The sequence below is a fragment of the Callospermophilus lateralis genome, chromosome 19 (genome assembly GCF_048772815.1).
Source record: "Callospermophilus lateralis isolate mCalLat2 chromosome 19, mCalLat2.hap1, whole genome shotgun sequence".
In the NCBI taxonomy this organism is placed as follows: domain Eukaryota; kingdom Metazoa; phylum Chordata; class Mammalia; order Rodentia; family Sciuridae; genus Callospermophilus; species Callospermophilus lateralis.
Window position 1 is genome coordinate 31,040,653 of NC_135323.1, and position 26,714 is coordinate 31,067,366.

At 36.9% G+C, this 26,714-nt stretch overlaps 1 protein-coding gene across 1 annotated transcript; it reads right to left on the reverse strand.

Moving 5' to 3' along the window:
- On the reverse strand, positions 1–26,310 carry LOC143384681 (cytochrome P450 3A9-like). The gene is made up of 13 exons (XM_076839750.1): positions 26,240–26,310; positions 24,229–24,322; positions 23,130–23,182; positions 21,493–21,592; positions 19,116–19,229; positions 18,781–18,869; positions 17,941–18,089; positions 9,399–9,526; positions 7,748–7,814; positions 4,346–4,506; positions 2,753–2,979; positions 1,509–1,671; positions 1–96 (listed from the first exon to the last, which is right to left on the reverse strand). The coding sequence occupies exons 1-13, from the start codon at positions 26,308–26,310 to the stop codon at positions 1–3; spliced, it is 1,512 nt and encodes a 503-aa protein (XP_076695865.1).
- Between the last annotated feature and the right edge of the window lie 404 nt (positions 26,311–26,714).

Genomic DNA, 26,714 nt, shown 5'->3' on the forward strand with positions numbered 1-26,714 from the left:
TCAGGCTCCACGAATTGTCCCACCTCTGCACAAAACCTTCAGAATAATGGGCTTTTCAGGTTGAAGAAGTCCTAGGTTGCCTAATTTCAAAGGAATCTGTAACATATAGCCAAGCACATGGAGAATGAAGCACAATGAATGAAGCAACAGTAACCCAGAAGCAAAGTCGAGAAGATACATTAAGCACAGTCATGCTTTACAAACATGAAAACTACTTTTACTATCATGTATCTTGAATTCCTCCTACTCCTTCTCTATCTGTGTCATGATGGGATAGTAAAATTATTCATTTATGTGAAAAATTATTTAATGAATATCTCTTATACTAGGCCTGAGACAAAATGAGATTGACTTATTCACTTTATTGATAAAATTGTAAATAAAGGACTGGAGAATTGGTTTAGTGGTAGAGCATTTCCCTGGCATGTGTGAGGCACTGGGTTTGATTCTCAGCACCACATATAAATAAATAAAATAAAGGTCCATCAACTAAACAAAAAATAATTTTAAGAAACTTGTAAATTAAAAAAAAACAAGTTTCAAAATTTAAAATAGATTCCTACACATTAAGACAAACTTTTAGAGAACTGTAGAAAGTTAATTTGTGCCTGCTGAAACTTAACAAGGAGCCCTGATGAGATTTTATACACTCAATGTCATGAGCAGTCTTCAACTTCCAAGGGTCTGTTCACTTATCCCAGTTGAACTCAACCTGTAGAATGATGGAAGTGGTCTTAATTCCTTAAGACCTTTATTCTTTGCTTTGCTCTTTGGGAATCTCCTCTTGGCTTCTAATCACAGTGCAAATGGGGAACTTCTGAGCCCTTCAGTGTTTTGACTAAATCCTCATGCCATTTCCAGAATCACTCCACAGGGCGGGGGGATCTCCAACAGAGTACTATAGTCTTTTGCTCTCAGTAAGAAGCAAATTATTGTTTAGATTGAGAATACCAGCCTGGAGAAGACAGAGCTTGCAGAAAGTATCTGACGCATTCCTGGTGTGTCAGGACCCCTTCCTAATAGTCCCTGAAATCATCTCCATCCTCCTCTCCCATGCAGATGGCCACTGAGAAGGAAAAGTTGCACATTATACCCACAAGTCCTGGAAGTAAACCACTATCAATAGGGAGGTTGTGTAAGTCCCAGTGAGGACAGCTTCACTCAAACATCATAATCCTGTGGTCACCACACCTCATGACTGTGCACAGGGTCTCTCCAGGAGACTTGGAGCTGAATCTACACTGTGCTCAAGTTCACAGTCCACACATACACATGTCACACCAATCTGCATTGAGTCCATATGTTTTTTATACTTTGGCCTTCATAAAGCCATAGACATAGAGCCCCTACAATGAAGAACTCTAAAATCTCAAAGATGGTGCAAAAGAGACTCATTGGACTATAGATCTAAGAATTAAATGATGAATGAGCGTATTTTTTTCTGTGACTAGGTCCCTATGTTTGTAAAAACATCTTCAAGTAAAACATGTATATGAAAATCTACTGACCTGTGTTTCCTTACAAGGTTGGAAGGAGAAGTTCTGCATTACTCTGGCAAGAGCAAGTTTTATGTTCATGAGAGCAAACCTCATGCCAATGCAGTTTCGGGGGCCATTTCCAAAGGGCATGTACACATAAGGATCGATGCTGTCCTTGTTCTTCTTACTGAACCTGGTTCCACAATAGATGACAAATCAACAAAACATTAAAACGACAACAGTTACTTGTTTCAAAGTGTCCCTTAGACATCCCCAAGCAATGGTGTAAAAGAGGCTTTGGGGGGCTGATTTTTATTGAAATCCAGCTGTGGTTTTTCTGTGAGAATTTTTAAGCTATGGAATGTTTCCAACCACCCTGCTCCCTTAACTTATTAAATCTTTGAGTCTTTTTGAGATGAGATTAATGCAGTTTAAAAGGAATCATGGTAAATTGAGACAGTAAAGGAAACAACTCACACACACACAAAATATAAGACATATAAAGCATAAACACATAAAATGAAATGAGATAGTGGTTTTGTCTGTTATGGCACATGCTATAAAATTTGAAACACACACACACACTCACACACACACACACACATGCATACACACAAACACAGTCATGGTGCCATATCTGAGGAGGATTAGTTTCAGCATCTGGCCACTACAAAATCTTGGGTGATGATGTCTCTTATAAAAACAAAGGGGAAATATTTGTTTACCCTAAGCACATACTGAAATATATTTTAAATCATCTCTGGATTGTATATAATAACTAATAAAATGTACCCACTCTATAAACACTTATTATATTAGACATTTTATAGGGAAATGACAAGAAAAAATGTTTATATTTAGTTGAAATCATAGATGCAAAACCTGTACATACAGAGTGTCATCAAGTGATAATGGAGAATTTACAGCTTATGGTTAAACAATTTTAAAAAATCAAATAAATATGATTCAACCTAGTTTTGCCAAAAAATCTATATTTATACAGAATTATGTTTATGAGAACATAATCACATTATAAACCTGAGATTATTTAAAGAATTTGAGATACTGGATGGATATAGCATCCTTTTTGTTCTTTGTCACAAATTTATACCATTTTGCAAGTAGATGTCATATTTGTAACATGAAAACAGCTTAAAATAAAGACATACATGAAAATGATTTCACAGTTACCTGTATGTCACCTATGCTAATAGATACAAGGATATGTTTGAATCAGCCTAGCCCAGTTTTTCCCTTTCCCGGGGTCCCTGTACCTTTCAGGGCGGAACTCCTCAGGCTCTGGCCAATACTTTGGGTCTCGATGAAGAACAAAGATTGGTATCATCACCAGTGTCCCCTTCCTAATGAATACTCCATTGATTTCAATATCTTTCTTACAGATTCTGTCAAGTCTGGCACCAATTGGGTACATCCTGAGAGTTTCATTTACCACCATGTCCAGGTACTCCATCTGCATCAGGGCATCATAGGTAACAGGTGCCTGAAGGGAATGAAAGAAATTTGGGGGAATTAAGGTTTGAAACTAACGTTAAACTCAATATATGCTGTATTATTAAAGTGATAGAAGATCCCAAAATATACTCAGAATGGTGAAGGAGAGTAGTGCTTACAATTGACTCAGCATTCTAATAACAATCATGCCCATTTGACAACAATATCCATGGCCAATTGAGAAGTGCAGGGTAGTTAGGTCCATAAGTTACCTTTGGGACAATCCCAAATTCAGTGTGTAATATCCTCAGCAGCAAAATGTACTATTTTTTCTCATGTAAGAAAAAGTGACTAATAGCACCAAAAACAGAATATGACAATTACACTCAGGCAAAATATGTGAAAGTCACTGTCACCTTTCACTAGAAAACTCATGTATCTATTTCAAGTAAATAGAACATATTAAAAAGGAAATAACCTTTCTACATCAGTTTATAGTTGAATAATCCTGCTTTGGAGAATATATATATATATATATATATATATATATATATATATATATATATATATATCATAGAGATAACACTACATCATGTAAAAATGTTGGGAGAAACTGGTAACTTCCACCCTAATACCACCAAAAAAAGGGCTAAGATTGGATGGCACCATGTCACACAATTTCAGTTCCAGAGAACATTCTAAGGAGGACAGGAAGCCACTCTCATCCCCACCCTCTGTTGCTGGACCAGTCTCCTGGTTGTTCTTCTGGCTTCATTGTGAGTTCTGAAGAAGAGGCTTTGTGCCCACTTCACTGCCAAACCAGCCATGCCAGCCCCAGAGACCAGGTGTCTTCATATCCAAAAGACTTCCTGTTTAGGCAGAGGTGTGAGGACAGCAGGCACTACATGTGACTAATGCCTGTGTGTCACTGGAGAGAACACAAGGTAGAAGTAAAGAGTTTGGCTCAGGAGCCAGAAAACCTGACTCATCCCCTGGCTGCTTCTCTCTAATACATGACTAGAGTGTGAAGATATGTGGAGCAGAGCAGAGTCGGCCTGCCCACCAAGCCCAGGATCACTCAGCAGACAGCCAGGCAGGAGCTCATGCCACAAAACAGCAGAGACAATGATCTGGACACTTGAGTGACACATGATTACACTTCCTAGGTATCATCATGGTAACTGGTAATGGGTACAACTGAAATTTCACTCTTTTCAAAATTCCTTGTAGTTTTGGGAATAACATTTTCCCCAAAATGCTGTTTTCTCCTTCATTTGTCTCTTTATATCCTTTCCAAATAGAGCTGGTAAAAAGAATCAGTGACTATTTTGGACAAAGCCTCCTAGGAAGGGATGAGGCGGCAGTCTTGTTGAGGCTCCACCTCTCTCCTCCCTCTCCAGGTACTATCTTCTCACCTTATTGGGCAAAGCTGCATCAATCTCCTGCTGTAGTTTGGTCTGGACATCAGGATGGGTGGCCAGTTCATACAAAATGAAGGAAAGAGCACTGCTAGTGGTCTCATAGCCAGCAAAAATGAAGATAATTGATTGGGCCACAAGCTCCAGATCAGACAGGGCTAATGGAAGAGGAAACACAACTTAGGTAAATCCAGCAAATCACAACATCAGAGTTTGGATGAAGTGAAATTCCATTAAAACCCACAGATCACTAAGCAGGACCATGGAAAAGCAATACAGGTTCATTCTCAGAGTGGTTTTCACTGTCGTGTCTATCTGATAGGGGAGAAAAAGGAAAACTTTTTTTAATCCAGTTTTCCTGAAGTCTACACCACTCTTGGACTTGGCTACTAACTGTACCATTCTCAACACCACCAAAGATAGGTAATTTCAAGAAACACCATTTCTATCTAAGATACACAGTATGATCAATATGTCCCTTAGATTATCATAAATCTACTTTGTGAAAGTAAAAAAGCAGATGATATTCTCGTCCAGGACAAATTTAAATTATTCTAGGTAACATATAGCTTGAAATACTGATTTGATTGTTTGTTATACTAAGGTTTCAGTGTGTGGGAAATTGAGGAATCTTTCATCTAAACATGTTGGAAGAAATGTAAGGAAATATTGGGCAGCAAAGAGACTGTTGCTACTCAAAGCCTGGTCCATGGACAAGCAGCATCAACAGCATTTGGGAAATTATTAGAAACACAGAATCTCAAACCCACCCTAGAACTACCAAGTCGAAATGTGAACTTCCATAAAATGTGGTGATTCTTGTGCATATCTTCCCTTGAGAAGTAGGGCTCATGGCAGTGAGAGGCATCAGGTAATAGAAGACCTGGGGTACTTGTCTTCAAAATGGATCATCTCAGAATACACAGAAACTACACAGTAACACACAATGTTGGAAGAGTAGTGACTGACACTGATCTAATGAATGTCATTAAAGTCACAAAAGAAAACTGTCAATAGAGTGACAGTGGGCATGACATGTGGTGAAAAAAGTAGGGTCTATTTTAGTAAAACACAACACTTATTCAGTTACGACTGAATGTCACCTTCCTTAGTACATACCCTCTCTCTGCTCTAATTCATACACACCAAACAGCTCTTCTGATGGAAGCTGACCTCCATCTTGATTTTTCTCTTGACAGGAGCTAAGCACAATCATGAAATTAACTCATGTATCTTGAAATTCATTAGGACGTTTAGATATCTGGGGCCCTGAAATAAACATGGTCCCTATGCCAAACATGAAATTCAAGATAAAAAAAAGAATACACAAAACAAGTGTTTGAAAGGTCTAGAGAGTTCAGTTTTACTGATATATTTTTCTATGATGATTTTCTATGATGCTGTCATAAGAACATCTAATTATGAAATCTTTTATCCCAGTGAGTTAGAACCCCATGAAATAGGACTATAAAGTCAAGGTTTGGGCCAGATGCAATGGCACACACCTGTAATCCCAGTGGGAGGCAGAGGCAACAGGATCACGAGTCCAAAGCCAACCTCAGGAACAGCAAGGTGCTACACAACTCAATGAGGCCCTATCTCTAAATAAAATACAAAGTAGGGCTGAAGATGTGGCCCAGTGTTTGAGTACCCCTGAGTTCAATCCCTGGTACCCCATTCCCAAATGCCAAAAAAAAAATAATAATAATAAAGTCAAGTTTTGAAGCTCGGATGTTTGCATTCATAGCTACCACCCATATATGAATGTCTAAATTTTAATTAATTAAAAGTCAGTACACTTCAGTTCCTCAGTGGCACTAGCCACATGTCAAAAGGTCAGTAGGCACATGTGTTTGGTGGTTATTATTTTGAAACAGTTAAACTATAGACCGTTTCCATCATCACAGAGAGCTGAATAGAAATGGGTAGATAAATATAGGACAGATGTATGTATGTATGTATGTATGTATGTATATGCACACTGAAGACAAAAATATGTACACTGGGCGGGGGGAGGGGCTGGACTTATGGCTCAGCGGTAGAGTGCTTGCCTCACATGTGTGAGGCCCTAGGTTCAATCCTCAGCACCACATAAAAATAAATAAATAAAATGAACATATTGTGTCTGTCTACAACCAAAAAATGAATATTTTAAAAAATATATGTACACTGGGGCTGGGTTTGTGGCTCAGTGGTAAAGCACTCACCTAGCTCATGTGAGGCACTGGGTTTGTTCCTCAGCACCACATAAAAATAAAATAAAAGTATTGTGTACACCTACAACTAAAAAATAATTTTTTAAAAAAAAAATATGTACACTGGCAGGCTGTAATAAGCCAAACCCTCATTCTACAATTAAATGTTCAACATTCAGGAATTTTTCATGATTCTCAAGACACTAGGTACCCCAAGTTAGAACTGCAATGGGAGTATTTGTGTCACAAAAATAAGCTCTAAATTAGGAAAATTCCTTTGAAGGAGAGAGAAAAATAGTTTATATCTCTGGATATGAGTAGATACAGAAGTATTTCTTTCCTCTGCTTCATGTAGAAGTATTTCATTTTAATAATCTTGTCTGCTGAGAGTATCTAAAAGCAAAAATCCACAAGATGATCACAGATTTTGATTTCTAAATTTCATTAATTACTAAATAATAAATAAATAAAACCCTAAGATCCATGGAAAAATCACCAATTCCAAAGTTGTCAGGAGAAACAGAGTAGAAACCTAGAATATCTTAAATCAGAAAGAAGAAAATACTTGGAAAATAAATGAAAAGGGCACAGAATACACTGTATGTTCCTATAATGTGGATACATGTCAGAGAATGTACAAGACCAAGAACAAACTCTAAGGAAATCTGTGGACTTTCAATGATAGAAGTGTGTCAATACAGGTTCCTGAACTGTGACAAATATAACTCTCTGGTGGTGGATATTAACAGTGAATTGGTGTATTCAAGACTACCTGGAGAACCTCTATGTTTTCAGCTCAATATGGATATGGATGTATAATTTCTCAGAATAAACAGAAGCTACTTTTTAAGCAATCACAAAGAAAGGTGACAAGAATAATAGAGGACTCAAGAGCCTACATGAAAGGGGTTCCAGTGGACAAATAAGGGAGAAATTGAGCATCAAATAAAAATATTAAGAAAATAAGTTGAATAAAAATACCATGCTAGTGAAAGAAATACTTGTTTATATCAGCTTCAACATTGAACATGGCTCTAGGTGTGCTTCTAGAAAGTTCCTCAGGCTAATGTATATAATATCCAAGCATGGCCTTTCTGCAACTTGGTAGAAATGCTCTTCTTCCTGGAAAACCTGCTGAACATTTCAAGAACAAACCTTCCCACTGAGTTTCCCCATTAGTAGATAAGGTAGCAACCTTGGTTACCTTTATGAGATTTCACATCTTTGGAATTCTGAGAATTTATCATAAGCTGAAGCAAATCCACCCGATGCTAGAAACAGAGTGATTTCAAAGATAGAATATTAACTATGAAGTCAGAAAAAATTAAGAATTCAGAACTTATCTACCCTTCTGAGACTATGATTTCTTTAATGAAGAAGTCCAGCTGGAGTTTCCTAAGTCATCAGGGAAGAAAAGTATCCATCTACAAACTTTGGAGAGTAGGACAGTTCCCTAAGTGAAAACTGGCTGGTGTCCAACAGCTACTGGTCTTTGCTCTCCCTGCTTGTGAGCTTCTGTGGATTCTGAACACAGCCTCCTGGCCAGAGAGTGGCTGGCTTTGTGTCCTGTTACATTTGTTTGCTCAGGGAGAAGTTCTGGACTGCAATATTTTGTTTTACTGCCTTAATTCTTCACCAAAGATGCCACAGATTAATCTCCTGCCATTTATAGTACTCATCATTAGATTTTGGGCAAGCTTCTTGAAAGATCCCACCATGATTGAAGCTATGAACTTTATACTGACACCTGGAGGGCCCATACTGGCTCCCTGGCCTGCACACATCCTTGTGCTGGCCTTCAGACATGAAATAAAACATTCACTAAAGAACCCAGGCCAGCTCCATGAGGGGGCCAGACAGTAAAAGTTACCCTGAAGATGCCTTCTGTGGAGTTTTGGTAAAGTGAGAGGTTTGTAAATGCAATGATTCTTTGCCAATATAAAATCTGATAAAATTAAACCACCAGGAAAAAAAATTTATGTTGAAATTTTATCTATTGAAGAGAAGGGACATGATAAAAAAATTCCTCTATTTAAAAAAATCATTTCAACTGATATATAAAAACATTAAGCTATACACATATTAACAAGGTACCTGATTACTTTGATAAATGTATATGCTATTTGATGTTTATGTCAGTTTAGACACATCTTTAATTGCATTTATCATTTCCTGATGATGGATATTTTCAAAATCTATTTGGATCAATTAATAGGAACAATTTTAAACTAGTGCAGCAATAAACATGGGTGCACATATTTCTCTTTGACATTCTGATTTCACTTCCTGTGGATAGATACCCAGTAGTGAGATTGCTGGATCATATGGTGGGTCTGTATTTGATTTCTTCAGGCCCTCCAGACAATTTTCCATAAAGGCTGTCCTAATTTACATTCTACTAAACAATGTACAAGGACTCCTTTTTAGAGTATTTGGGACTTTTTCTATCAGCAATATTTATGCCTTGACAAACTAAATTCCATGCCCATTATTTAATTGTAAATGTTTTCTCTTTTGTTCACTATTTTTTCAATATTTGAAATATATAATTTTATTTATTTTAATGTTTTTATTAGTTCTTTTTAGTTATATGAGAGTGGAGTCCATTTTGACATAATTATAAAAGCTTGGAATACATCTTACTCTAATTCAGTTCCCTCTCTGATTCATTCTTGTATCTCAATTACAAGATGTTAAATTCTTTATTCTCCCCAAATGAAAACCCTCTACTACTCTCAAACAAGAGTTCTTCATCTACCTTTTAAAAATATACAAAGAAGTATGGAAGTCATACACCCATAGGCAAATAAGTTATCAAAACACGGACCTCCTCTGTATCCACCACCGGATTTTACCTGTTGTTTCTCTTGAAGGCGACTTTCTTTCATTCTCTCTACAGCTTTCTTTAAAAAATTTGTGACATCCTTTGAAAACATAGAGATATTCATTGCCTCATAAATTGGAGTAAGAAATGGAAAGATTGCTGCAGGGAAAAGAAAAAACAAAGGACACTTCAGTGAAAATTGTAAAATTTACCTGGAGCAATTACATCTTTTCTACCAATCAGAAAAGTGGAAGTCACAAGGGTTCCTAAAGAGGAACTGTTCCTTCTGAGACTGCTGATTGGGCTCCAGGCAACTGGCTGAGGATGTCATATATAGGGCCACCATCATAGCAATGAGATCAGTGGCCCCTTGTGCTTCTGTGGAGTGACCAAAGGAACAAGATGAAAACCCTGACTCCTTTCCCCTTCATGTACTGGAATAGAGTGTCTTTGGATAAAACTAGGCTTCAGTCTGAGGTGGCAGTTAATCATGCTCTTCAAGAAAGAGCAGTCAGGATGGGACCAACAGAGCATGTGTTCCTCAAGCACCACAGGAGGAATCCAGAAGGCATTATTAGAAAGAAAATTGGGAAACTCAAAGTATGGGAAAATTAATCAATATTCACCTAAATAAACACTGGATGAAAGAAGCAATATAAATGGAAAACAGATAAAGTACTGAAAGAAAAAAAAAAGAAGGCATAATACATTACACTTGTGGAATGAAGAAAAAGCCATTATTGTGTAGCGGAAAATTGTTATCTATTAAATAAAAACTAAGATCACAAATGAACAATCAAACTTCACACAGTAAATCATGAAAAAAGAAGAACAAATTAAACCTAAAGAAAACAGAAGGAAGAAAATATTAAGGACCAAAGTGGAATCTAATAAAAAAAAAATAATGTCAATAGAAGAAATTAATAAAAACACATGCAATTATTTGAAAAATAGCATCAATGTTGCCAAGAAAGTAGCTAGACTGACCCAGAAATAGAAAGACAATAGTTACTAGCATTCAAAATGAAAAATGGGAAATACTGACATTATAAACATAGGAAGAAATATCAAGATATTGTAACAATCAGATTATCACAACAATTACATACTTAAATGAAATGGACAAATTCCTAGAAAAACACAAACAATAGAAACTGACGCAAAAAATAATAGACAATTTACATAGACATACATCACATGATGAGATTAAAATAGAAATTAAGAACATTTCTACAAAGAGCAGCTCAGGTCCAGATGTTCCATGGACAATTCCACCAAACATTCAAAGAACTAATACCAATTCTCTACTTCTTCACAAATATTCATAGAAATATCTAGTATTTTCTAATATAGAATACAGTGAACACTTGTAAAAGATCCTAAAATGCCCGTGTTAACCTAATCATAAGACTTAACACAAAGATCCCACAGGGCAAATACAAACTGATATATCTTATAATTATGGATGCAAAATATCAACTAGTATTAGAAAATTAAACCCAGCATCATATAAAAAGAATTATATACAAGAAAATTCAGATTTGGAGATCAGGAAAAAATGGTGTATCAGCAGAACTCACAATATCCCAGAAGTCCCTGGAGATTGAATTAAAACAACAGTTCTGTGAGGAGATGGGAAGACTGTGGGGAAATGATAGCAAGCAATCTATCTAGAAAACTAGCAATCAGGCGAAATTCAAAAATATCAACTTCTAGAATATAAAGAGAATTAATTCATGGGATAGATAGCAGCAGTTCTGGGTGTGCAGTGGTTCCACTAGGGGACAGGAAGCTCCTCCCCGATGGGCCCAAATTACTCCCACCCAGTTTAAGATGAATGGTGCTGCTGTCCAACAAAATCGTCATCTGAGAAGAAAATCAGCTCATCAGAGCTAGCTCAACAGAAAGACTAGGCACTCTCCAGCAGAGAGTAAAAGTGGGGAAGTGGCATCAGCTAAAGACATTCTCTGTTAGTACTTCCTGGGAGGGAGACTGGGAATCCCTGCAATTTACCCTTGTTTTTCATGTTTCACTCATTTTTCACTTTTTTCTCCTTTTTGTATTGTTTCTGGTATATTTTCTTTTTGAATTCCAAGAAAAATGGCCACCTAATCCTTACCTTTTACCGTATTGGCAGGTGTCCATATCATGCATCAATCTGGACACAGGAGTGGGACTACAACACAGAAAAGGAGAAGCTTTGTGGGGCAACCTGCAGCTGTCTGACAGTCTGCAGGGTGAAGAGTGAAGGGCACTTTCATTTGAAATTGGCAGTCTGACCTTGGCTGGCAGGGGATGGAAATAGTTCAGATCAGGGTCAGGTTGAAAACTCTGGGCCTGTGACAGCATCCCACAGCACCTGTGCCACCTCCCCAAGCTCCAGAGGGTCTGAAGGATGGAGGGAAACATTCCACACACACCCCCAGCACAGGGACTCAGGCTTTCTGAAGGAGGGGTGTGAGACACCCAGACCCTATACTGATTCTCTTTGTTTTCTAGAAGTTGACCAACAACCCTACCACACTGACATTTCCACCCCAGTCACAAGAACAAAGCCATTTTTAAAGTGAAGTCTGCTCTGAATCAGACAATACTCCCACAGCAGATGCTGCCAGGCAGAGGGGTCCGAGCTCTGCACACAGACTCCTCCAGCAAGTTTGGCCAGCTTGGGCCAGAGCTGAAAACAGACAAACAGCATGACATTGGTGTCACACAAAATCCTTCATAACTGGGAGATTCTAAAATCAAACCCCCACAAAGCAATGTCTGCAAATTTAAAGCTTCAACAGGAAGAAAACTGAAGCTCTATGAGTTTTCTGGCATTCACTATTGGAGATAAATTCCCAGTTTCTTCTCTTTATGTATTTTTTAGAATTCATATAATTTACTTTTTGAATGAAATGGATGCCATGTCAATTCTGCTTCTCTTTTGCCTCTGTTCCATACTCTCCTGCTTCATTGTTTTTTCACTTCTCTCTCTCCCACATTTTCTTTATTTTATTTTTTATTTTCTTTATGCTTTATCCCTTCTAATACAGTTTGCCATAATATATTGGTAATGCTAAATCTTTTCAACCTACTCTATGTTAATCCTCACTTACATTTCTCTTTGGTTCATAGAGTTGCAGAGCTCATTAGTTATAAATGCTATAGTATATGTTGATATATGATTTGATATTAAGTTATTACTGTTATTGGCACTTATTCTCTGAAAGTGGTACTTGTTCTTGAGCCCAAGACTGATTACATTGATTATATGTATTAAAGTTAAGATATGTCTTCATATCAGAGCTTAAAATGATGAAATAAATATTCATTAAAAGCCCCCAGATATGTGAGCAAAAGGAATCCATCTCAACATATACACAAATACAGAATCTCAGCAAACATGTGGAGACAGGATGACAGCCTGTCTCCAAAAGCTTATTATCCTCCAATACTAAATTCACAAATATTACAGTTGATGAAATCCCAAGTGAATAATTAGGAAAGTTGATTATTAACATTATCAATAACCTAAAGCATGATCTAAGGAATGAACACTGTTTGAGAACACAGGATGTGAAAGATATTCTGAAAAGACCAAACCAATCCTAGAAATAAAAATCTCAATAAATCAAATAAAAATTTAGCTGAATTCTTGCAAATAGATTAGATCACCTGGAAGATAAAACTTCACACTTGAAAGAAGACATATAAACCTCAGTCAGCAATAAAGGGGAAAAAAAGAAACCATGATGAGAATATCCAATAGCTCTGGGATGACATAAAGGGGGCATATAATTCACCACAGTTGAATTTCACCTTTTTGCATATCCATAATGCATTGATTAAAAAGAACGATAAATAAATAGAATAAAGACCAGTAGACTAAAGAAAAGGGAACAGGTTAGAGGGAGAGGAGAGGGACAGGGGAAGTACTAGAGACTGAATTAGAGCAAATTATATTCCATGCTTGTGTATTTATGTCAGAATGAAGCTCAATATTATGTGTAATTATAATGCACTGATCAAAAATTAAAAATACTGAAGTAGCAAAGGATAGAAGAAAATTACTTCAACATCATAAATGTTATATATGAAAAATCCCAAACAGCATATGGACAAGAAAAAACTAAAAGCATTTTCTTTAAAATAAGGAATAAGACAAAGATGTCCACTGTCCCCACTTTTAGTCAATGTATCAACTGAAATCTTTGAGCAATGAGGCCAAAGAATGAAATAAAAGGAATAGGAAAAAGAGAAGTCAAATTATTATTCTTTACAAATGTTGTTATCTTAAAATTCAAAGACAAAAAAACTGACAGATGAATTGTAGTGTTGATAAGAAATAATACCACGTGTCTATGGTTCAAAGAATTTTTGAGAAAGGTGCCATGAAAGTGAAATATGGAAAAACCATTATTTTCAATAAATGCTGTTGGTTCATCTGGACAGAGACATGCAAAAGATTAAAGTTGGGGCCTGGATTTATATGGTAAAAAACATCCAACTAAAAATGGACCGAAGATGTAAACATAAAATTAAACCAACTCTTAGGAAAAAAGCAAGAAAGTAAACCTTTAAAATTTTAGATCTGGAGTCTAAGATTTGAAGTCAAAGAAAGGCAATAAAAACAAAAGTTATTTATTATAAATATAAAAAGATGGTACTTCCAAATATACAATTAAAAAAGGCAAACCAGACCTGTAGATGAGGAGAAAAAAATTGCAAAACACATCACATCAGGAATCTGTATCCAGAATATAGAAATCATACAACTCGCCTACAAACAGAAATACAATTGTGACTTGAAAAGACCTTTATAGAAAGAAGACATAAAAATATCTCAACTTATTCAACATATTAGTTTATAGAAATTAAAATCAAACCCACAATGAGATGCCACGATACACCTGGAAGAATGGCTATAAACAAAACAATGGGAAAAAGTAAGTGTTGAACAGGATAGAGAGAAACAGCAGCCCTTGTGCATTCCAGGTGGGAACTTGAGATGGTTGTGGCTTTTCTGGAAAACATACTGACCCTTACTTTATTAGGTAAACATTAAATTGCTATACAAGGCAGCAATCCCTAGTAAATACATATACCCATAAACAATGGAGCATCTACATTCATCAAACTCTTCTCAATTTCAAGAGTAAAATAGACCACAATCAATAATACTGGATGACTTTAACCAGTATAGATCTAATAGATCTTCCAAACAAAGGCTAAACAAAGAAACTATAGAACTCAATAATATAATCAATAACTTGAACTTAATAGACATATACAGAATATTTCATCCATTAATGAGTAAATGCACTTTCTTCTCAAGAGCACATGGATTCTTCTCTAAAATATACCATATATAATGCCACAAAGCAAATCTTAGCAAATACAAACAAACAGAGAGAGTACCCTGCATTCTATCAGACAATGGAGTAAAATTAGAAATCAATGATAAAATGAAAAATAGGAGGTACTCCAACACCTGGAGGCTAAAAAATAATGCTATTGAATGACCAAGAGATAGAGGAAGATATCAGAGAGGAGATTTAAAAATTCTTAAAGGTATAGGAGAACACTGATACAACACTGATACAAACCATATAGAAATCTCTGAGACACTATGAAAGCAGTACTAAGAGGAAAATTTATTGCATGGAGTTCATTCCTTAAAAGAAGAAAAGTCAACAAATAAATGACCTAACATTACATCTCAAAGCCCCCCCAAAACAAGAGCAAATCAAAACCCAAAGTAGTAGAAGACAGGAAATAATTAAAATTGGAGGTGAAATCAATGAAATTGAAACAAACAACTGAAAAAATTGACAAAATTAAAAATTGGTTCTTTGAAAAAAAATAAATAAAATTAATAAATGCTTAGCCACACTAAGAGAGAGAGAGAGAGAGAGAGAGAGAGAGAGAGAGAGAGAGAGAGAGAGAGATATTAAATTACTAAAATCTGTGATGAAAAAGGAAATATCATGATGGACACTTCTGAAATACAGAACATAATTAAAAGCTATTTTGAAAATTTATACTCCAATCAAGTAGAAAATATAATACATCAATAAATTCCTAGAGTCATGATCTACCCAAATTGAATCAAGATTATATACACAAGTCAAAAAGATCATTTCAAGCAAGGAAATAAAAGACACCACCAAAAGCCTACATACAAAGAAGAGCCCCAGCCAGACAGATTCTTACAAGACCTTCAAAGCAGACCTAATACCAATACTCCTCAAATTATTCCATGAAATAGCAAAAGAGGGAACATTTCCAAACTCTTTCTATGAGGCCAGTATCACCCTGATTCCAAAAACAGCCAAAGACACATCAACAAAAGAAAATTTCAGACCATTATCTCTAATGAACATAGATGTAAATATTCTCAATTAAATTCTGGCAAAATCCATACTACCAGAAGTGTTTACACATTTAATGCAATCCCTATTAAAATCCCAGTTACATTCTTCATAGAAATAGAAAAAGCAATTTTAAAATGTGTTTCAAAAAATAAGAGACCCAGAATAGCTAAAGGAAATCTTAGCAAGAAAAGTGAAGCAGGAGGCATCACAATACCAGACCTTAAACTATACTACAGAGATGTAGTAATAAAAAGGCATGGTTTCTGCACCAAAATAGACTTGTATACCAATGGTACAGAATAGAGGACACAGAGACAAACCCACATGAATATGGTTATATCATAACAGATAAAGGTGACAAAAGCATTCACTGGAGAAAAGAGCCTATTCAATAAATGGTGCTGGCAAAACTGGAAATCCATATTGGCACCAAAACAGATTCGTAGACCAATGCTACAGAACAAAAGACATAGAGACAAACCTACTCGAATACAGTTATTTCATGCTAGACAAAGGTGCCAAAAACATTCATTGGAAAAAAAGATGGCCATTTCAACAAATGATGCAGGGAAAACTGGAAATCCATATGTAGCAAAATGAAATTAAGCCCCTATCTCTCATCACGCACAAAACTTAATTCATTATGAATAAAGGACCTAGGAATTAGGCCAGAGACCCTGCACTTAATAGAAGAAAAAGTAGGCCAAATTTTTCATATCTTGGATTAGATTCTGACTTCCTTAACAAGACTCCTAAAGTGCAAGAAATAAAATCAAGAATCAAATGGATTCAAACTAAAAAGCTTCTTCTCAACAAAAGAAACAATAAGGTGAAGAGAGAGCCTAAAGAATGGGAGCAAATTTTTACAGCATACACATCATATAGAGCACTAATCTCCAGGATATATAAGAACTCAAAAAACTTAACACCAAGGAAACAAATAACACAATCAATAAATAGTATATGTAACTGAACAAACACTTCTCAGAAGAAGCTATACAATTGGTCAATAAATATATGAAGAAAAGTTTAACTTCTCTAGTAAATACAGAAATGCAAATCAAAACTCCTCTTAAGATTTCATCTCACTTCTCTCAGAATGGCATTTATGAAGAATATAAGGAAAAATGTATGTTGGTGAGTATGTGGGAGAAAAGGCATACTCTTACATTGCTGGTGGGAATTCAAATTGATGCAACCATTATGGAAAGCAGTGTGGAGATTCCTCAGAAAAGTTGGAATGGAACCACCATTTGACCCAGATATCCCACTCTTCAGTTTATATCCAAAGGACTTAAAATCAGCATACTGATTTTAAGGGACACAGTCACATCAATGTTTATAGCAACTGCATTCACATTAGCTAAACTGTGGAACCAACCTGGATTCCCTTCAGTAGATGAATGAATAAAGAAACTATGGTGCATAAACACAATGGCATATTATTCAACATTAAAACAGAATAAAATCATGAAATTTTCAGATAAATGGATGGATTTGGAGAAAACAATGCTCAGTGAAGTAACCCAATCCCAAAAAAACCTAAGGCCAAATATTTTCTCTCATGATTGAATGCTGATCCATAAAGGGGGCTGGTCACTGGAGGAATGGAGGAACTTCGGATAGGGCAAAGGAAAGGAAAGGAAAGGGAAGGGTTATGAGTATAGGAATGATGATGCAATAAGATGGACATCATTACCCTAGGTACATGTATGATGACACAAATGATGTGAATCTACATTAAGTACAAGTACAGAAATGGAAACTTGCACTCCATTTGTGTATTATGTATAGAAATGCATTCTGATGTCATGCATAACTAATTAGAACAAATAAATAATTTCTTTAAAAAAAGGAATGAAGTTCTCACACATGCTTTAGGATAGAAGAATTTGAAAACACAATGATAAATGAAAGAAGTCAGACATGACTTTTAGGATTCCATTAAGAGAAAATCCGCAGTATCAGCAAATCTATAGAGTCAGAAAATAGATTCATGGTTGCTTAGGCTTGGGGAATAGAGAGTTAATAATGAAATGATGGCTTGCTTCTGAGTTGACAAATGGTCACTAGTGATGGCTGCACATATCTTTGTACTGAAAACCATTTAATTGTATAAGTTAAGTGGGGTAATCCAAAGGTATATTAATTATGTATCAATAACACTCTTATTTAAAAAGAGAGAATGAATAAATAACATGGTATTCCACATACTTATTGAGAAGAGCAAAGGGTCAAAGAAATCAAATCTTAAGAGCTTTTTGACTTTCTCCACAAAGGGATCTTGTGGGTTGTTGAGGGAATCAATGTTCACTCCAAATGATGTAGCAGTGATCACATCCATGCTGTAGGCCCCAAAGATGCTGAATAGAGAAAGACATGGAAAGTTAAAACCAGTGCCTCTTCCCAATCCTTCCACTACACATGCAACAAGAAGTAGGAGTAAGTTCATGTTCCCAAGGAAGACAAGCAGAGAGCCCCACATTGTCAACAGTTATCTGCTGGACCATCAGATGAGTCTATGATCCCTTCACACTGACCATGAGGTCTTTATGCATTTCAAATGAGGTACTGCCCTTGTTCCAGAAGTGATAGGGACAATGAGGTGAGTTAGACTCCCCTCTGAACTCAAGAAGTTCACCCACACAGGGATAAGATCCCTAATCAGACACACTACAGTAGCACAAATAGAATGTAGATGATGACAGTTGTGTACAAACTGAGCTTCAACAGGACAAGGGGGGAATAACTGAGTCTTCCTAGAGGGCTCAAAAAGGTGACCTTGACCTTGACAGTATTTTGTCTCCTAGTGTATCCAAAGTCATAAACAATAGCCAAACAAACCTTGGTGGATACAGGAGAGATCCTTTCTCCCCAGCTGCCCTGTCTCCCGGTTGGAGCAGCCCTTTCTTAGATGAAAAGTTGGAGTTGTGACTTCAAACTTGCTTTTGTCTGCTCATTGCACTAGCTCAACATTTGAGATTCCCTTCTGTGGCAGGCAGTTGGAGGGGCTCCTGCTGGAGCTTGGAATGCCAGAGCTGCCCTGCTACTTACTCTTTCAAGTTGATAAACTTGCCCTTCTCTGATTCCAGTCTCATGTTTTTCACCAACACATCTCCATACTGGTTAATGATGGGGAACATCTACGCAAAAAACACAAGATCACCCATAGTTAACTGAGAGACTCGGTCCCCAAGGCTATGGATTTCCCAGGATGAAGAAGTATGGGACATTTATAATGAATCTTACATCTCTTCTAAAACATAAAAGAACACTTTTAGGAAGTTCAAGTTCAGAGAACTATCCATTTAAAAAGGACTACTATCTATCTCATTTTCTACCCATCCCCAGATTTACTCTCTATGTTTTTAATGAAAATCCCTCCTTACCTCCTTGAGTTTTCCACTGCTGAAGGTTGGAGACAGCAGTGTTCTCAATCTCTTCCACTCTTCATCCTCTGACAAGGAAATGGCTTTTTTCATAAATCCCATTGGACCAAGATCCTAGAGCCCAGAGAAAAGAGATTTTGTCCTACATAAACGTGGAGGTCTCCACAGTTGCAAAAGTTGTTAAATAAGTATCATTTATTTAAAAAAATGTTTAATGACTGCATACTAGGTATCTGGGCCTATGTCAGACACTCAATAATATCTATTCCAAGTGCCTAACCTCCTGAGAGTTTGGAAGAGACACCCAGGGACCTCACATCGTTTTTAGATTTTATCTTCCAACCTTTGTTTAGATGAAAAATTTCCACATGGTTGGAAACTTTTTCCAGGGGAATAGACAGGAAGAAGACCTAAGAGGACCTAGCACAACCTCCAGGGCTATGCAGAGCAGAAATCGATTGGTGACAGATACTAGATGTTCTTTGTCAACTGTATGTTACCTATGATCAGTTCTGTCTTTACATGCATTTATAGCATAAGCATCTTGATAAAGGGGTGCCTAGGTATGATAATTTTTAAAATAATAATATTTGAAACTGAAAGGATTTGGAATATAAGTGTAAAAAAGGAAGAAAAACCACAAGTTATTAATGGAAGTTCTTTCAGTATTTTCTAAAAGGGCAGAGGAGAAAAGAAAGATAATTCTATTTTTCACCTGGGTGCTAGACTACCAAAGTAAAACCCTTGAAATTTAGTTCCATCATCTAAAATATACTATTGTGTTAAAATGTATGCTTCCATCCAGGCACAGTGGTGCATGCCTGTAATCCCAGCAGCTCAGGAGTCTGAGACAGGAGGATCACAAGTTCAAAGCCAGCCTCAGCAATGGTGAGGTGCTAAGCAACTCAGTGAGACCCTGTCTCTAAATAAAGTACAACATAGGACCAGGAATTTGGCTCAGTGATCTAGTGTCCCTGAGTTCAATGCCCATTACCCCACCACCTCCAAAAAATGTATGCTTCCAGCACTCATTCACTATAAACTTTTAGGGGATTAGGAGCAGAGGGAAGCTTCTTCAACTTGACAGAGATTCTACAAAAACCAATTTTTAGCTAACAATATACTTACTGGTGGCAAACTGAATGCTTTCTCCCAAGCATCAGGAATAATTCAACAATGTCTGCTCAGTCATACACAGAAAGACAAGTAAAAACATTCATCTGAGTGTAGATTAGTGATTTGTACCTGCTGGAAAGGGGTACGTGGAAGGCAAGTAAATAGAGGCTGGATTTGAGCAGTGTGCAATATATGCATGCATTAAAGATCACAGCAAATCCAATTATCCAATCCAATGATTGGATAATTATCATATATTAATCAAAGTTTTTAAATTTTGCATTGAACCCCAAGCCCTGTGCCTGTGAGGCAAGAATTCTACCAACTGAGCTATATCCCTAGCCCCCAAAGTTTTTAAAAAGTGAAGATAGAAATTGTATGGGAATACACACACACACACACACACACACACACACACACACACACACACACACACATTAGCCTCATCTAAAACTGGGGTAAACTTTGGAAGATTAAAGTCTATATCCTTCAAATGTTCACTCTCCTGGCTCTTATTCAACTTCACACTGGAACTCCCAGCTGATGTCAGAGGAAAAGAAAAACAAATAAATAAAAGAAATACAGATAGGATTTTCCCTATTTATAGGTGCAATCTTTGTCCAATGTGGTCACCACACAAGAAGTCAGGCACATTTCTAAGGATAATGAAGAATTGGTGAAAACACATTAAAAACATAATCTAAATCTACACAAATGTAGGCATGTGATACATTTGGACAGAGCTGCACACTCATTTATATAGGCACACAAGATGGGAAAATGAAAATAAAAAGCCTAGATTGTATCAATTTCCTGTTACTATAGGAACAAGAACTTAATAAATTTATAGTCATGTAAGAAATTATCACTGGGTAAAGCAGAATAAATTATACATGAAACTGCCTGGTAATTTTTTGGCAAGGAATGCCCTCTGAATTTGTAAATATCTCAGGATAAAAATTGAGTTAATAAATTAAATAAATAAATGTTACTTTGGATTAGACAAGGGGAACAAAAGGAAGGATGATGGGATGGGAATAGGAAATAATGTAGAATTAATCAGACATAACTTTCCTATGTTCATAAATGAATACACAACTAGTGAAACTCCACATTTTGCACAAAAACAAGGATGGAAGTTGTACTTCATGTATGTATAATATGTCGAAATACATTCTAGAGTCATGTATAACTAAAAAGAACAAATAAAAACTTAAAAATAACTAAATAAATGTTATAATGTTGAAAAGTGAGTACTTACCCGCCGGTTGGTGAAGACAGAATAACATTCTTTGATCAGCACTGTTTTGATAATGCTGGGCTCTGTAGTAGCCAAAACAGGTTGTGAACCATCAAACAGGCTGTGTTGGGAAAGCAAAGCTGATTGAATCTAACAGGCCAGATTCTGCAGCAGGAATCCAGACTTTGATCCTGATGTTATCTATTCTACCTGGCTACTCCTATAATGCGTAGGAACATGAAGTTCTGGTTGGGGATTCTGACCACAGAAACCACTGGAGTCTTCATAGCATAAAGGGTAATGTACGTGAAGTAGGTAGGAAGAGAAACTTAGAGACAAAATAACCTTCTAAGAGATCATAATTAGAAATAGCATTGGAACACTTGTTAAATCTAGATGGTGAATACAATAGTATTGCCTATACTACTTTCCATAACATATTTATTTATTTTTTTATTTACTTATTTATTTACTTATTTACTAATTTTTTGCAATTACAGGTGGACAGAAGCCTTTATTTGTTTATTTTCATATGGTGCTAAGGATCAAACCCAGTGCCTCACATGTGCTAGTCAAGCGCTCTACCACTGAGCTACAGACTTAGCCCAAGTCTCCACAACTTTTTACATGTAAAAATATAGGTTTGTGAAAAATTGAAGGCACATAATTGACTAACTCCTCACAATTACTAAGTTTTGCAAGTGGTAGCTGAAATGGGGGCTTTGGAGATCCAGTGGGGCATGTTGTGTCCTTGGATCACATGGTATCTATGGGCCATGTCAACTGAGTAGAACACTCTGGCCAGCCCTGTGGCCTTCTGTGGACTGATGAGAGAAGATAGAGAAGAAGAGTCAATGTCTTCTATCACTATTTTTACTGTAGAGCAAAATGATTACACCTCTTCTATGGCTCCCACCAAACACCCACCAGCTCTGAAAGGGATTAGTTGCTACAGTTAGCTGAGACCACTTTCCAATACAAACCCCATCAATCCACCAGGGAACTCACTGGTGGAACTACATCCTATGTATGGTCTTAATATCAAATAGATGAAGGAGAGAAAGAAATGCTTCATTGAAAAGTCAACACTGAAAACTTAAAAGTGGCATATGAGCAACAATAATTATGACAATTAAAAAGAAGAAAGAAAGTAAAGGAAATGAGAAGCTGAGCAGAAATGGCTTCCCATCTGCTTCCCAGTACCTCCCAACCTTTTGTTCAAAAGCATACATTGAATCTAAAATTTAAATAAGGGAATTTTGTCTTTAAATCAAAAGTAAATCAGTGGAGGAAAGAGATGATGCCCATGATTTTTTTTTAAAAAAATGTTCTCAAATAATACATTTTATTCATCTAAAGGTGTCAAAAAGAAAGAAAAATGGGGAAGATAGGAATAGCCAGACATTGGAAACAAAGTAAGGCTGGAGACTCTGGGTCATCAAAAGCAGGAGAAAAGTGAAAACATGCAACATTCTCAACCTAAGTCAGACCGTAGACCCAGACTCCTGGTGACATGCAGAACCTTTGGTAGGAAAAGCCTCCAAGGATTTTGCAGCACAGAAGGTTGCATCCCAAATGTTCTGGGCTGAGGTTGTTCTCACGAGTTGGGGAGCCACATCATAATAAGTCTACCAAAGAGAAATTTCCAGAATACTCACCCCCATGTTTTCCCATACTTTTTATAACATTCTGTGTCAAAATTAGACAAACCCTAGGAAGAAGAACAAAATGAAATTACATTATTGTTGCAAATGTACTGACATTCCATCAAATTACCCAAATCCCATGAAATCAGGCTTGCTGTTCCTCACAGGTGGTTAGAGAGAAGCTCTCATTCAGAGGCTTCTGAGGAGAAAAGAGAAAATATGCAATATTTGAAATAAAATATGTAAAGTCACTATATTTTTCTATAGCTATTATACATAATCAACAATTCCCCTTGTCTATGAATACAACATGCTTCTCTTCTGCAGTATTTCTTCGTCTGCTTGTGTTTTCTCAGAAATACTGGACCTTCTGAATTATCACCTCCATAGGCACATGAGGAAACCCAGAGTGAGAGAAAATGAGTGTTTCCCAGGGCCATGCATGATCTTTTATCTCCTCATCAAGTATAATTTTAATTTATCTCATGTTTTGTGGTAGAATTCTGTTAGAATTAGGGAGTAAAGATGTCAGAAACCTCTTCTAGCCTAGGAGATTTATGTCACAATCATGTTGTTGAGTAAGTAAGTGACATAGTGAGCAAATAAAAGTGGACTTGCCTTCCTGTGCTGGAGCTCAACTTAGAAAAGGGGAGATGCTACCTCTCTGCACATGAGACACAGATAGTTAGACACTGGCTGTGAGTTTTCATCATAAAAACTAAGCAATTAATCTTCCTCATGCTAAGTTTCATTTGTAATAGTTTAACTGTGCAAATAAAGCATCCCAGAGATATGAGTGTATCTTCCTAGAATCTGCACTGAGAAAAACAGAAAACTCTGTGAGAATGCTCATAGTCTGAACATAAAGTCCACAGCTTACATTGTTGATGACCCAGAGTCCTGAGCTCATCAACAGAAGTGAACCTGACACTATGAGGAGTTGTAAACAGAGCCCCAGGGTAAACCAGACTGTGCTTTGGATGGGGCCCTCACACAGTTTCTGAAGCTTGAAATCTCAAAACTTCTCTCACGGAGCTAAATTTCTACTGATGTAACTAAGAAGGTGTTTGCAACCAAAAGAGGCAAAACAGGGAGCTCAAATGACACTCACCTGGCGATAATTAAGAAGAGTTCCAAAAAAAGGCAGAGGTGTTGGCCCTGGAATTCCCAGCTTCTTAAAATATCCATGTGAATAGGTCCCATATCTATAAAGTGGAAGAGAAATCCAGGTCAAGGGATTGTGACTGTGTGTATATAGTGGCTCATGAGTCACTGATCAAGAATGGGAACAGTGAAGCCAGGCAGGTAACATGTAGGCCCTAAATAACAACAACAACAACAACAAAAAAAAAAACTCCAATGGCTCTAATTACATCTGCTCATCATCTCCTCTCTCACATTCCCTGAGAGACCACAAAAGTCATAATAATTAGCTCAAATCAGCTGATTATTGTTGAGTTCCATCATTAGGCTCCGAATGCTATAGTGAATATCTGATATAAGTTCCCAAACATGAGTTTGAAAATTCCTGAGTCATTCAGACTAGATTTCTTCCAGGTCACTTCACTCACTGGTGTCAATTTAGGAAGTTGACTTGATGCCACCATGTTGGCCCCTCTAGTGGCCTCCAGTGGGGCCGTCCCCACTCTGGGACTTCTTAACTGAGCAGACAGGAGTATTCTCCCACTTTTTCATAACTCCTATCTGGATGCCTTTTATTGCATCCCTGGTCCACATTGTCCCTTACTCATCTGCTGTAAGAGATTAAGAACACTGGCATATGGGAAACTATTGAGTAAGAATAACCTGCTGGGCAGCTATATTTAAAGACATGTGCAATCTACATCATGGTTGTATGTATTAGATTAATATTCCTTCAATTCTTCAAAAAAGATGAGGCCATTTTTAAACAGATTGGTTTTCACAAATACAAAATCCAAGGGTCCTATTTTGACCTTCAGAAGGAACATGAGGAACTTACTTCCAAGAAATTCTACTATTGAACAGAATAAAATTAAAACATTTTCATTAATTTTACAATGCCACTGGAGGGAAAATAGATGCAACAAAAGTCTGAATACTACCCTTTACTTCAATTGTTACAACCAGGTTTATATTTTCTATTTTCACATCATTATGAATACTTACTCTTGTAAAAGTGTATTTAAGATAGAAGTCAAAGGTCTCCTTGGGGCAATGTCTTCTACCCTCAGTTAGAAATAACTGCTCTCTTCCCATGCTCCATGAAACCAGGAATCCCACTATTTTAAAAAATATTTTTATAGTTGTAGGTGGACACAATACCTTTATTTTATTTATTTATTTTTATGTGGTGTTGAGGATTGAACCCAGTGCCTCTCACATGCCAGATGAGCTCTCTACAACTGAGCAACAACCACAGCCCAGAAATCCCACTATTTAAAAGAATTCTTCTACTAGGTGGTTTTATTCATGCTCCTGTTCTGGAATTTCATAAGCAAATATTTAAAATACAAAAAGGGCTTGGAAAATTCTGTCTCTTGAGGCTGCCATTAGATTTCAAATCAGTGGAGAAACAAATCTCTACACTGATGCTAACTTAAGGAATAAAAGTTCCAAATTTCTCCCAGGTCTTTGCTTAGTACTTTCATCATTCAGCAGTAGTTGCATATTGCAGGATGGAGCATTTGAGTTTTGGGAGAAGAGCTATTCCAGAGAAAGGGAAGAGAACAGAGGGAACAACTGAGTCTGAGCATGTGGTAGCACCTGGGCTGCACTTTGTGCATTTTACAAATGGTGCTGGGATGTGGGAGGAGGAGCAGGAACCACCTGTTCCACAGGAGACAAGCCTCCTACACGTCTCTTCTAGTGCACACAGAACACAAAATACAAACAATAACACAGAAAGTTGTGAAGACTCCTCTTTATCCCCAGAATTCTGAAAGTTTGCAAAGGGTGCATCACTTTTCCAAAGGTGTCCAGTTGTTTGTAATCTGCATCTACTGAACTCTTCTGGTTGATTAATCTGGGTTCAAACTGAGACTCACTCCGAAGTTCATCCTCCAAATCAAATCATATCACTAAACCTCCTAGTCACAGAAATGGGAGTTTTCAAGAGTAGAGAAACTGGGACAGTTACTCACAGGTAGAGGAGCACCAGGCTGATTCCCAGGAGAACCCAGGTTTCCATGGAAAAGTTTGGGATCAGGTCCATCACTACTTTCCTTTCATATATATGATCTAGAAGTGCCACACTTGCCTTCTGTGAGCAGCTGTGATTCAATGAAGTCAAACTGGCATATTTATATGCTGGGAAAGGAGGTGGGGCTGGGTGTTCAACCAATAGAAAAAACTGTCTGTGCTCCACCCATTATTGCAGAAGCCAGGTGCCCCCTCCACCTTGGCAGTTGGCAGTGCGATATGGGGACATGCCTATGTTGATCTTTGAGCTCAGATTTTATAAAAAAAATCTATAAAAACTTCGATGGGGCTAGGGTTGTGGCTCACTGGTAGAGTGCTCACCTAGCATATGTGAGGCACTGGGTTCAAACTTCAGCACCACATAAAAATGAAATAAAGATATTATGTCCACCTACAATTAAAAAATAAATATTTTTT

Coding starts and splice junctions, on each gene's coding strand:
- LOC143384681 (XM_076839750.1), bottom strand. CDS start 26,310: ATGGACCTGATCCCAAACTTTTCCATGGAAACCTGGGTTCTCCTGGGA. Junction 23,183..24,228: donor CTCTTCTTAATTATCGCCAG/GTGAGTGTCATT, acceptor TCTTCTTCCTAG/GGTTTGTCTAATTTTGACAC. Junction 4,507..7,747: donor AGATGTGAAATCTCATAAAG/GTAACCAAGGTT, acceptor CTCTTCCATTAG/CCCTGTCTGATCTGGAGCTT.